Below are 13,143 nucleotides of genomic sequence, written 5' to 3' on the forward strand. Positions count from 1 at the left end.
TGTGTCTCCCCTCTGTCACCCCTCCCTTTCCATCCTCTTCAGTGATGAAGAGCGTGTTTGTATCACTGCCCCGGTGTCATCCCCTGGCCTGACGTGTTCACTATCATTACATCCGTGGTTTGAAGAGACCTGTTCTCTGTTGGGTAACAACTAAAGGGAGAAAATGCTCTACAGTACCATCTGATTTGTCCTGATCTTTTTTTTTTCTTGCGGGTTTGCATTGAAATAGTTTATCGGAGCGTCTTTGTTTTAGCCTCTGAAAATGTTATTAAATAATTATGATTCCTTTTATTACTTCAGAGAGAATCACCAGAAGAAACCATACAGAGCAATAAGATGGACATGTCTGGAGGTGAGTGCAGGAGAGCCCAGCCGGGGTTTAGTGCTGTCTCTCTTTTCATTTATATCCTTCTGTAAAGCAGTTTTTGAAACTATATATAATATATATGGTTCCAGCTCTAAATAGTTGGCTGTATGGTTCCCTAGAGGAAGGGAATACCCTCGTAGAGGAAAAACCAGTGTACATGAGTAGCGCTACCTACCGGCATCACCTGGCTGCCATAGTAACATCGTCCCGAAGTCAAGCGGAGGTGTATTAGATACAGTAAGCTGAGGTGAAGGGGTGTTTTCAGGGTGTGGTGGGTTGGTTTCCTGCAGTATAATCATCCAGATTGCCCTCTGGATGCCGTCACTGCCCTGAACTGGGATGTGCCCAGCGCTGCCCTCGCTCACGGTGGTTCGTTCTGGAAACATGTGTTTGGTTCTAAGAACTGAATTATTACTGAACAGTTATTTTAGTTGGTTAAACCTGAGTGCAAAATGACGTGTGAGCAGGTCTGTTCTTCTTTGAATCCACTGACTGTTACGATTCCTCTAGCAAGTCAAAAATAGTTCAGTTCTTTCATACATTAATAACAATTCAGTAGTTAATTAAAAGTAATTGTGGCATTGTAGATTTTATTGTACTCACGCTCTTTTCATTCCTCTTTAAAATGGGGTATTTTCACTTTTGGGTTCAGAGTCTATTGTGTGAAGAAATTGTTCTTTGAATTTTTTATTTCAATATTAATGGCAGTCTCATTTTTATTTGAATTTAAAACATATGCTTGGAAGGTAATTCTGCACTGCATGCAGTGAAGTATTAAATGGGCTCCTTTATTGCTGCTCGTGTTTTGATCTTCTAGCTTGCCTGGTGGAATTAACGACAAAAGATCACTTAAAATTTGCTTTTAATAAACACAAATACTTTAGATTTGGGAGGTTTAGGGTTGGGGTTTTTTTAGCTGAACAGTTTTTTTCTTACCTGAATCAAATCAAAGAGCCTCTGAAATACTACAGCACCATAGGGGATGTGATAAAGATACCGCTTCAAAGCCAAGACAATGCTTGTTGCTACTAAAAAAAAAAAAGCTACATTCACAACTGGAAACTGAAGTTTAAACAATATAAGAGAAAACTGAGAGTAATGGTTTCACGCAGCTTGTCAAAGTCTGTTGACACTTTACTGAGACCGGTTGTGAAGATGATTTCTTGTGCTGGTCTCTAGCTTGAGAGCTGTGGTAGTTCAGCTCTTCATTAGCATGAACTGCTTTCTGGTGTGTCTGGAAAAGGGAATAACCCTCCCGCTTCGTGGTCAATCCCTCTCCTTCTCCCAGGGTTACTGCAGGACAAGCGGATGGAGATGGATAAGCATGGCCTCGGTGTCGGAGATTACAATCGTGTGGTTGGAAAAGGCCCCGGTTCTCGTCCTCAGATTTCCAAAGAGTCTTCCATGGATCGCGGTCCTTACTTCGATAAGGTCAGTGGGTGTCGTACTGCTGGACTCCTGCTCTTCTCTGACTAGTCTGCGTTCCGAGTAGTTACCTGGTGCTCCTCAGCTTTCTGCCCCGCGTGGAGAGGAGAACTGGGGCTTTCTTGTTAATCCATAGGATAGGGTTTGTTCTTTTTAACTTACTGATGTAGCTAATACTGAGCACTTTCTGTAGCCATTCGCAGTGCAAATGACTAACCTGATCTCTTTTGTTTTCTGCCTGTTTCCTGCTGGTGCTGGACTGTCCTGTGACTCTTCCCTTCTGTTCCCGGCAATGGTTTCTCCCTCTGCTTGCTTGCTGGCTGATTGTTGCGCACCGGTTTGTCTGTCCAAGCAGGATGGCATTGTAGCAGACGAGTCCCAAAACATGCAGTTTATGTCCAATCAAAACATGAAGCTTCCCCCTTCAAATAATGCACTACCTAACCAAGCCCTCGGCTCGCTAGCGGGGCTGGGCATGCAAAACTTGAATTCTGTCAGACAGGTAAGCTGGGCGCGTGTTGCTGGGCAGCCTTTAATACCTTTTGACCTAACATCCTCGCTACCTGTGTGATTGATACATGCTTGACTTCTCATGCAGGGGGGGTGGGGTGGGGTGGGAGAAGTGGCAGGAGAGGTTCGTTGTCGCTGACTGTCCATCCTTTCCCCAGAATGGCAATCCCAGTATGTTTGGTGTTGGTAATATAGCAGCACAGCCCAGGAGCATGCAGCAGCCTCCAGCACAACCTCTTAATTCATCTCAGCCTAATCCACGTGCTCAAGTGCCTCCTCCATTACTATCCCCTCAGGTAACTGCGGACATAAACCATTCTCTGTATAAACTACCAAAATGTTGCTTCGGAAGATCAGGTTGTTTGTTTATAGGCGTTGCTGGTATTTACTGTGTATATTCTTGAAAACATGCTTGGTTTGATGAGTGGTTTGGAAACTAGGCCACTGCTGGCCAGAGGTTACAGTAATCTACAGCAGTGTAACTCACTGCGTGTTACCGCCAGTCGCTCTTCATGCTGGTCCGTTTTGCAGGTTCCAGTATCATTACTGAAGTATGCACCAAACAACGGTGGCCTGAGCCCACTTTTTGGCCCACAACAGGTAGCCATGTTGAATCAACTGTCCCAGTTAAACCAGCTTTCTCAGATCTCCCAGTTACAGGTAAGTGAACTAAGCTAGTCGCTCTGTGTTCCCTCTGAAAGTCTAAGTAGAGACTTACGTCAGCTGTAAACTGTTCATAAAAAAAAAAACAAACCCACAACACACTGTTTCCTAGCGGTTGTTGGCTCAGCAGCAAAAAGCGCAGAATCGAAGCATGCCTTCTGGTGGTCGTCAACAGCAGGAGCAGCAGGTAAAGACACACCTTTCCTATAACTTTTCTAACTATCTTGAAAAGCTGGGTTTTGTCCTGAGCTGCATTTCTCATTATAAATTGCATTAACATGTGCAAGTGACTGGGATTTTGATGAGCTTTAAGGGAGCGGCTTAGCTGAATGCCGGGGCTTTGCTGTGCTGAGGTGCGCGGAGCTCAGAGACATGTTACGTTATCTTTCCAGAAAGGTGGAAAAGCTTTTACCAATTTATACTGTAACTGCTCTGTCTTTTTAAGGGTCGATCTCTTAGTATGCAGCAACAGATGATGCAACAGTCCCGTCAGCTCGATCCAAACCTGTTAATGAAGCAGCAAACTCCACCCTCCCAACAGCAGTCACTCCATCAGCCCACCATGAAATCTTTCCTCGAGAATGTCATACCCCACGCTACTCCTGAGCTGCAGAAAGGGCCATCGCCAATCAACGCCTTCAGCAGCTTCCCTATAGGTGGGTTCTCCATCCTGATTTCATAGTCAGTTCACGCTTACGTGACACACAGCCTTTCTTTCCACACTGCCTGTCTCCTCTGAGAACAGTCCAGGGAGCGCTTCCCGTGGAAGCAGCACGGGGCTCATCCCGTCACTCTGGCTGCCCGAAGAACGGTGTTCACAAGTGTGCTCGTTCCAGAGCAGAAAGCTTCACGTTCTTAAAGACACTCTGTCTCCTTCTGTTTCTTTATTGTCCTTTGGGTCCCAAGGATGGTACAAAGTCCTTTTGCAGTCATGATTCCTGGAGCTAAAGGACTTTTACAAGTAGAATCCTGGGGTCTCATTTCTTTGGAATTTAAAAACATTTTCTATTAATCTGGAATTGCACTAAATTCCCTTTTAGGGGTTTTGCCCAGGAAAGAAAGGTTTTAGCTCTGCATTTTTAAAGAGTGGTTGTCTCATTCCAGGCAAAATGTCTGAACACTTGTAAATACAAGCATCTCCTGTTTCTTTCTTCCTACATTTGCAGGCTTCTGTCCAATCCCTACTTCAGAAATTCCAGGCTTGTATATTTTCTCCTTACTTTAGGTCCCTTTTTAATGCTATCTTACACTTACTACAACTGTACACCATTTACCTCTTGTTCCTTATCCCGATTTTGTTCCTCCTCTTCCCTTTGCTTTTCTTCTATGTTACCCTGATGCAGACATTTCTGTTGGGCTGGTTTCCTTTGCATTCCCATCGCCCTGTGTAGAGAAGCGCGTTCACCAGAGACTGCTGCGGGAATTCCTGTGCTCGTAGGCGGGGTGTTGCGGGGCTCGGGGCAGGCCCTGCTGCGGCACTGCATGGGGCACACCGAGTTCTGCTTGTGGCCAGTCCCAAGGCCAGGCTGCTGCTTAACGGTTGCTGCTGCTGATGGCCTTTGAGATCTAACCGCTGCTTTCAGCCCGAGGGCAAGGCGCACCAGTGAAGTCTGTTTAGCTATTAGAGACCCTGTCTAAGGTCTAACGAAAGGAATATTTTAACTCCAGCTTCATGCTGAGGAACTGCACCTTGCCTACGTCAGTTCCTTTCTGGTCCATCTGTGGAGCTGAATTGCTGTGTGTGCTGCTGTTAAGGAGCTGCTTCCTCACCTCGGTCACTGCCACGTTCAGGGGCCCACAGTGTGTGTAAGGGTGTGTTGAGATCCCTCGGGGATCTGCTGCAGGGAACGTAAGAGTCCTTGGGGATCCCTTTGGAGGAGCACAGTGTGGAGACAGAAGCAAGTGGAGCCACACTCAGTTCACGGACAAAAGCTTAAGGGAAGGAACAGTAGATTGGAAATTCTCCACCCGTTAGTGAAAAACTGAGTCAGGAGGAGTGTCGGTAGCATCCTCCACGAGCTCTTAAGTACCACACCATAGTCATGTGAGAGGGAGCTGAATTTGCCAAGGTATCTTCTGGAAGATCTTGCAGCCATGATATTTTCACCATGTCCTAGTGAGAGTGTGAGGGGACCTTCCAATGAAAGCAGGGAGGCCCTGGTCACCTTCTGGGGAACTGAATTTGGCAAGATTCCCCAGATACTTGGTGATCAAAAGCAGAGATTGGGGACGGGTGGGTGGTGTCCTTCTCTCTAGCCGATCAGTCCTGCTGTCACATCTCGATTCATTTATAGAATTAAGTATTTCTAATAATAAAAATAACTTTTTTTCTGCCAAAACAGCGAGTGTAGCTGAACAGTATAAAATCTTCTGTAACTGGATAAGAGAAATTACTTCCGGGAGGACTGTTCAACTTAGAGTTTATGTCCAGAGATTGATGTTCGCTCCCCAGCCCACCCCACAGGTTTCAGATGCAGAGCTCTGGATGTACCCTGGTGCCTGCCAAGGGCTGGCATCAGCCTTCTCAGCTGGACGTGCCTGTCTGCCAGCTTGTGATCCTCAGAGCCCTTCTTCTGGAGTTAGAAGGAAGGTTACTGGTGTGCGCAGCATGTTGCTCTGACAGCAGGGAAACGCCGCTGTCAGAAACTGGATTGGTTGGACTTGTCCTTTTTTCAGCTATTGATGGTTGTTACATTTCTTAAAACTCCGCTGTCCTGTCACTCTCCTTCAGACTTTGCTGGGAGCTGCGTCTCTGGCATCAACGTCTGCCCATGCCTTTAAGAAAAACAAATGAAAAAAGAACCTTGTGCAGGCCCAGAGCAGCTGGTTCTCACCAGTGTTTGGATTGATTGGGTTGGCATTGTGGTGATATCTGGCAGATAAACGTTTGAAATGCAGACAGCGGCTTAGACACCTTTAGTTTGCTTTCTCTTCCTGAGGTTTTACCGCAGTGTGAGCAGGGTACAGGGAGGAGGGGGCAGCGCCCTTGGGCAGCTCCACACACAGAGCTGGTCTGTGCTGGGGCGGTGCAGGAGCCGGCAAGGTGACCTGGGGAACAGCCCAGATGAGAAGGGGAGCGGGGTGGTTGCTGCAGACGTTGGTCCATGCCTGCTGCTGCGGGGACGCGCACAGGCACGTGGTCTCTGGTAGCTGAGCGTGGCTCTCCAGAGTACTCTCCAGAGCAAGGCCACTGCTGGTGCTAGACGGTGTTAGAAACACCACGTTTTTCCAACGTTTCCATCGTAGTTTCTCTAACTTCCTCAAAGGCTTCTTCCTCTGCCGTTTGCATGAAGACATCAGCTGAGGACTCAAGCGCTTTGCATCGCTTAGGTGCTGTCCGCAGTGCGGTCACTGTGCCGAATGCTAGAATGGTTCTCAAGAACCGGAACTTGGAAGCATGAAGTAACTGTGGTGGTCTGCTCTAAAGTGTTCCTTGGCACAGTCGCGCTATTGAGCAGAAGAAAAACCTTGAGCCTGTGTTTCATAAGCTGTGTGTGTTTTCAGGAATGAACTCAAACTTGAATGTAAACCTGGATATGAGCAGTATTAAAGAGCCACAGTCTCGGCTGAGGAAGTGGACTACAGTAGACAGCATTTCCGTGAACACCTCGTTAGATCAAAACTCCAGCAAACATGGTACGTGGAACCCGCCGGTCAGAGGCATCTGACATTCCTTTGTTACCCAGACCGCTCTGGAAGCTTCACTGGGGTCTGGGTTGGAATGCGTCGAGTCCATCAGGTTTTCCAGCTGTCTTTCTGGGCAGGCCCTGAGGTGGTGTTTGGGGTTTAACTCTGGGCACGCATTCTGGTCTCGTCTGATGCTTTGAGTGACCGGGTTCGGTTACGAACCTGTACGGTTGTATTCTGAAAATGGGGGGAGTGCAGGAGGGACAGAGCGGTACCGTTGCTGTGCTTCGGTTTAGAGGAGGCGGACTTGGCAGCTTGCTATTTCATCCCAGTAATCAGGATTCGTGTGACATTTCAACCGTTTCAGTTGCTTGAAATTTCATCCAGTTAAAATTTGAGTCTGTAGCACAAAGGTTCTGTGTCTAAAGATAGTTATGAAATGTCTCCAGTCTCCTGTTACTGTTCAGTCTTCAGATTGTCTGGGTATTTTTAGATTTGTCAGCTGTTTTACTGCTAGGAAATGACTTTCTGCCTTAAACGTCTAGTGGGGATACCCCGCTACTGCCCTTGTGAGCTGCCTCGGAGCAGCACAGACGACGTGTCGGTGTTGCTTTAGCTGGAGGTAACGTTTGCTGAAGAGCATCAGGGATTTGATTACCCGAGCTCCAGATTGCACTGAATCGCTGGGAGACGTCCTCTGTCCTCTCAGAGCGGTGGAGTCTCGTCGGCTTTGCTGTCCATCCTTCTGGCAGGGCTTGCACAGAACCGAACAGATTCTCTGCAGTGCTTTGGTTCCTCACTCTGCCTCCGGTGGGGTTCTTTATTTATTTGTTGGGGTTTTTTTTCCCCTTCCATGAATACAAGTAAAATTCTCAGAGCTTTGCAGCAGCTAAAGACCCTTCAGGTTTTGTAGACATTTGTTCCAAGAGCCCTCCCACTGCGGAATGCATTCACCACCCCTGACACCCAGTCGGGGTCTCACAAAATGCTCTTACCCTCTTGAATTAATTTTACTCAAACTAATAAGTATCCTGCTTTAATAAGGTGGCTTCAACAGAGGATGGTATTACGGTTTGCTCCTGAATTATTCACAGGTATTTCATTGTTAGATCATATAATCCTGTGTGACTTCCCATAACTCGACGTGGTAAGAGGACGGTTTGCTGCCGCGTAGTTCATGAGTGCTTTCCGTGGGCATGTTTCTGGAGAGAGGTACAGAAAAATCGGCCGTGGAAAACATTTGATGATTTTTTTTTTTTTTCTTTAATTAGGTGCTATTTCAAGTGGTTTTAGGCTGGAAGAGTCTCCGTTTGTTCCATACGACTTTCTGAACAGCAGTAATTCCCCAGCCAGTCCCCCCGGATCCATTGGGGACGGCTGGCCCCGTGCCAAATCGCCTAACGGCTCTAGCAGTGTTAACTGGCCTCCAGGTACGCGACGTCAGGGCTGCTCCTTGGCTGCCCTTCTGCTGGGTTCCTCGGTGGGGAAGGGGCAGGAAAGAGTCCACAGAGAAGCACGAAGGGGGTGGTTTTAGCAGATCAAAACTGAAAGCAGCAGTTTCATTGTGCGAAGAGAAGTGTGTTCCCTGCTTTGAGATTTTATCTGGGTGAGACGGGAGCAGAAGAACTAGAAATGGAGTGAAAAAAGTGAAAAGACGACAAAATTGAGTCAATTAAACGCTTCAGAGGTTTTGGATTTTCAGTCATCAAGGGATGTGTTATTTAGACAGCTGTTTCCTGTAACAAAAAACAAAACCAGAACCAAACCAACCTACTTTTCCTCTCTCTATTCCTAGAGTTTCGTCCTGGTGAGCCATGGAAAGGTTATCCAAACATCGACCCCGAAACTGACCCTTACGTCACTCCTGGCAGTGTCATCAACAATCTGTCAATTAATACTGTGCGGGAAGTTGACCACCTCAGGGACAGGAACAGTGGTAGGTTTGGACGCCGCCTTCTCCCATGAACCCTGTACTAAGCTCCCCTCCGGCACAGGCAGGGCCTGTTTGCTGGGAGCTGCGTCTGCCGCTGGCCTGTCTCCTTGTTTACCTCTCGTGTTGTGAGTTTCACAGCAGAAAAGCTCATCTTTGGCTCAGGCGCCAGCCTGATGCAGCACAGCAGATATTCTGGGAATGCGGGTAGTCAGTGCTGCTGCTGCTCTGGGTTCTGTGAGGACGCTGCGCGGAGGCAGCGTGCAGGAGGCGGGCGAGCAGAACCGGGCGGTCTGGCCACTGCGGTGCCGTGACTGGCTTTGCTCGCTGTGAGCGCAGGGCGCGTCCTGCTGCCCGGCACGTTCCCACCACAGGGCTGAGGAGAGTCTGTCTGACTGTGCAGACGTGCTCGGTCCGTGCAGTCTGACTGCCTTTGCGATGCCCTTGTGCCGTGGCTGACGCCCATTTTTGTCACAGGGTCATCCTCATCTTTGAACACCACGCTGCCTTCAACTAGTGCCTGGTCATCCATTCGTGCCTCCAACTACAATGTTTCCCTCAGCAGTACAGCACAAAGCACTTCAGGTGATGTCTGCCGGCCGGTCTTCCCCTTCGATACTAAATGTTAACCAGAGTAGTGCTGAGGTCTCCTCTGAGCGGTAACTTCACTTTGCCCCAGTTTAGCAGCTTTTTTGTGTGGCAGGGTGATGGTTCCGGCAGCGTGGTGATCGTGGTTGTCTTTATATGTCTTTTAGTAGCCAGAAACAGTGATTCCAAATCAACGTGGTCTCCTGGATCAGTCACTAACACCTCTCTGGCTCATGAGCTGTGGAAGGTCCCTCTGCCACCTAAAAGCATCACTGCTCCATCCCGCCCGCCGCCAGGGCTAACCAGCCAGAAACCACCGCTGTCCACTTGGGACAATTCCCTTCGCTTGGGCGGAGGATGGGGAAATTCTGATGCCAGATACACCCCTGGTAAGTTCGGCTGTGTGTGGAGGGGTTGCTTTGGTGTCCAGCCAGGGAGTCTCCTGCACATTCACTGTGGTCGTCCATCACTGTTCGCTGACAGCTGCACCAGTCATCTCGCTAAAAGCCAAAGCCGGTCTGGCCCTGCGGCCGTTTATTGCTGCTGAACAACCCAGGGGCCACTGGTGTGTATTCTGCCCATGGTATGAACCATCCCTGCAGGGCGGTCTGAGTCTGATGCCTGCAAGCTGAGGGCAGGGCCCTGTTAGGTGTTTTTCAGAGGGTGGCTCATACCGTAGTGAAGTCGCTCGGGGTGGCACAGGGAGCCTTCAGGCAGGCTCCAGAACTGTTCTGAGCTTGCAGCAGGAGTCAAAACAAGAATCTTCCTATTTTTGCTTCATTGACACTATCTGACTAACGTAAGTACTTAGGACTGTATTGACACGATCAAAACGCTTCAGAAAGGCAGTAAAATGAGTGGATGCAGCACGACGTCCTGCAGCACCCCGGAGCAGCCTGCTCCCGGCTTTGTCTGGAACACATCGATGCTGCCTGCGGTCTGGCTTGCGAGTGTTCCTGTCAGCTGCTGCTCGTGCTCCTCCGAACGCCCTGGTGTTCAGGGGGCAGGGCACCGACTCTGCTCTCTTCCCTCCCCAGGTTCGAGCTGGGGTGAGAGCAGCTCAGGGAGAATAACAAATTGGCTTGTTCTGAAGAACCTTACACCTCAGGTGAGGCCGGAGCACGTGGCGGGGGGTGGCACAGCGCGGGCCATGACTCCAGCAGCCGTCCCCTGCTCGAGCCAGAGCCGTTCTCACCTCCTGCCTCTGTTCCGCAGATCGATGGCTCAACCCTGCGTACTCTGTGCATGCAGCACGGCCCACTAATAACATTCCACCTGAACCTCCCTCACGGAAATGCTTTGGTCCGTTACAGTTCAAAAGAAGAGGTAGTGAAGGCACAAAAATCTCTGCACATGTAAGTCTGCTCCTCTTGGAGTTCTGAAGAGCCGTAGGCGCTTGAGGGGGTGTGCGGGGCGTTCTGGGCACAGGGAGTCACGGTGCCAGCTTCGCCGTGCCACAGCATTCGGGGCTCTGGACAGTGCGGGGTGGGGGAGGAGGAGGAGGAGGAGACCCTGTTTAAGCGCTGCCCTTCTCATCCCTCCGCAGGTGTGTTTTAGGGAACACTACTATTCTCGCTGAGTTTGCCAGTGAAGAGGAGATTAGTCGCTTCTTTGCACAAGGCCAGTCTCTGACTCCGTCTCCTGGCTGGCAGTCTCTGGGATCCAGCCAGAGCCGACTCGGATCCATTGACGGTTCCCATTCGTTCTCAAACCGTAATGATCTAAATCACTGGAATGGTGCTGGGCTGTCGGGAACTAGCAGTGGAGACCTTCATGGCACTTCACTCTGGGGGAGCCCCAACTATTCCACGAGCCTGTGGGGCACCCCGAGCAGCAACGACACCCGGGGAATGAGCAGCCCGTCCCCCATCAACGCTTTCCTTTCTGTTGACCACCTGGGTGGAGGTGGAGAGTCCATGTAACCTTTTACTTTTCTCAACTAATAAACTGTGACCTCAAGACGTAACAAAGCAGCACTAATTTGGACTTCTCACCTACAGCGAGGGGGTCACCTGTGGAAACAGTTACTTTCTGCACATTTTCCACTTTGTTTTAGCCCAAAACATATCAGTTTGAATACTTGAATCATGCAGGCCAATATTATAATGTGAAAAAGTATATATTTACACTTCCAGATAGTGCTATCCATAGAAACCTGCTTGGAATGAGCTCATTGTGTATAGTCATCATGTTTATTCTTTGAATTCCTTTTTTTTTTCCTTTTTTTTTTTTTTTGCATTTTGCTGATAATGTTGGAGTATGAGCTTTTTACCTTTGCACTCATTGTTTTTTGTTCTCATTTTTTTTTTTTTAATTTCTTTTTTTTTTCCTTTTTTTTTTTTTTTTGCATTTTGCTGATAATGTTGGAGTATGAGCTTTTTACCTTTGCACTGAATGATGTTCTCTCTGTCTAATCGGCAATATCGGGGAGGCAGCAGTTCACGTGTAAATGTTTACTCAAGGATGTTCTTCACAGACAGTGTGCGCTCTCTACTATGCCTTGATGTTTGCCTACCTTCTCGTGGTGTTGTGGCGTTCCGAGATCGACTTATGACGCTGACTTAGGATGATGAATGAAAGTATTGCACCAGTTTTTTCATGTATAAAACTAAAGAATTTAGCTCTGCAGTTTAAAAAACTGTGGCCACAGCTGTGACTTGCAACCCAGCCTGCAAGCCAGGGGGGTCCTGCACTTTCAATAGGCTTTCAATTTTGTTTTGGGGGTGCCCGTGTCGGGACCTTCTTGTTTACAGAATATTTCTTTTTTTGTTTTTTGAGAAAGATGTTTACTCTTCCATCATTTTAAAAATTTTTAAAAAGACAAAAAAAAAAAATTGCGAATGAAAAGATGCTTTCTATCTCTGGGAAAAACGAACAGTGTTTGGCCATGTCCTTTTGTTTTCTAGTCCTGTCTCCTAAATCAAAGAGCATGGCTCTCAGGAAAACCAGTTCCCCAGTAAAAACTCCTTGTAGTTTCTTATAGGAAAAAGAAAAAAAAAAAAACTCAACTTTTAGCACTGATAATACTTATTGCTCTGTAAGACTTTTCTCTGCCAAAAAAAAAACCGCTTCAAGCTGGAGTTTGACACACGCTTTCCGAGCCTGTCCTTCCCCTAGTGCGTGGTGGTGGTTTGCTGATCATCCGTAGTGCCCCGGTTCTCTCGTGCCCCCATCGAGTGGCTCCGTTCCTGCTCTGTGACTGTGTTAACGTTCGACTGTCGTACCTTAAAGCCGACCCGAGTAACTATGCACACTGTAACCAAGCGATTGGGCTTACAGGATCGTTCGTTGTACAGAGTTTTAAATGTTTGAAGAGTTCTCGCAGATACTTTCTCGCAAAAGCAACGAGTTACATCTTTTTGCCACAAAAGGTATTATTATCTGAAGCTTGTTTAGTCGATAAATCGACGACTGGGCAAGGGTAAAACTTTTAACAGTGCAGAAATCGCCATCATTTCATTGCCTTGATTCTAATGTTTGTGTCCGAAGATGCAAAAGAAGTCAGTGGCTTTTAACTGTTTACAAATAGAATGTGATTGTAAAATGTACAGTTTGGTTGTGTTTGAACTATGAAGTTTCTCCAGATATTAATAAATCATGATGTTTTTGGCTGCTCAGCATATAACTGTCTATTTTTTGTGACTTTATTTGTAGGCTGTTTTCTATACGATGAAAGTACCTGACGATATGATAGCTCTGTATTCCCATAGTTTGATTTTTCTTTTAGCAAGCCCATTTTTTTATGAACAGATCCGCATTTTATTCTAGCGAAAACCTCCCCCCCGCCCCCCGACGCGCCCACTACGAGATGAGAACCCGAGCGTAGAAAACCGCAGCTTGCTTTTCCCTTTTCTATTCGAGCACCTTCGGGACCCGCCGCCCTCTCCTCAAACGACCCCACCGTTTGTGCCCAGCGCGATGCTCAAGAGGACACTGACAAACAAGGAAAGCATTTTGGAAAAGAACCTTTAATGCTTCAGACGTACTGGTGTTTCAACCGATACCTCATTTACATTAATCGTGATGAACAATG

The 13,143-nt window shown here is 47.8% G+C and overlaps 1 protein-coding gene across 1 annotated transcript in view; it reads left to right on the plus strand.

The window, feature by feature from the left end:
* The window catches only part of TNRC6A (trinucleotide repeat containing 6A), a 20,274-nt gene extending 8,894 nt beyond the window's left edge, over window positions 1-11,380 (plus strand). The window contains exons 6-19 of the mRNA XM_010141047.1: window positions 301-352; window positions 1,656-1,798; window positions 2,461-2,598; window positions 2,834-2,962; window positions 3,078-3,152; window positions 3,411-3,621; window positions 6,470-6,601; window positions 7,864-8,022; window positions 8,388-8,528; window positions 9,000-9,107; window positions 9,278-9,499; window positions 10,148-10,218; window positions 10,326-10,465; window positions 10,657-11,380. Coding sequence (XP_010139349.1) covers window positions 301-352; window positions 1,656-1,798; window positions 2,461-2,598; window positions 2,834-2,962; window positions 3,078-3,152; window positions 3,411-3,621; window positions 6,470-6,601; window positions 7,864-8,022; window positions 8,388-8,528; window positions 9,000-9,107; window positions 9,278-9,499; window positions 10,148-10,218; window positions 10,326-10,465; window positions 10,657-11,032 — 2,097 coding nt within the window. The 3' untranslated portion in view covers window positions 11,033-11,380. The remainder of the gene's footprint in view (window positions 1-300; window positions 353-1,655; window positions 1,799-2,460; window positions 2,599-2,833; window positions 2,963-3,077; window positions 3,153-3,410; window positions 3,622-6,469; window positions 6,602-7,863; window positions 8,023-8,387; window positions 8,529-8,999; window positions 9,108-9,277; window positions 9,500-10,147; window positions 10,219-10,325; window positions 10,466-10,656) is intronic.
* The last annotated feature ends 1,763 nt before the right edge of the window (window positions 11,381-13,143 follow it).

This window comes from Buceros rhinoceros, unplaced genomic scaffold, assembly GCF_000710305.1.
Source record: "Buceros rhinoceros silvestris isolate BGI_N320 unplaced genomic scaffold, ASM71030v1 scaffold13698, whole genome shotgun sequence".
Taxonomy (NCBI): Eukaryota; Metazoa; Chordata; class Aves; order Bucerotiformes; family Bucerotidae; genus Buceros; species Buceros rhinoceros.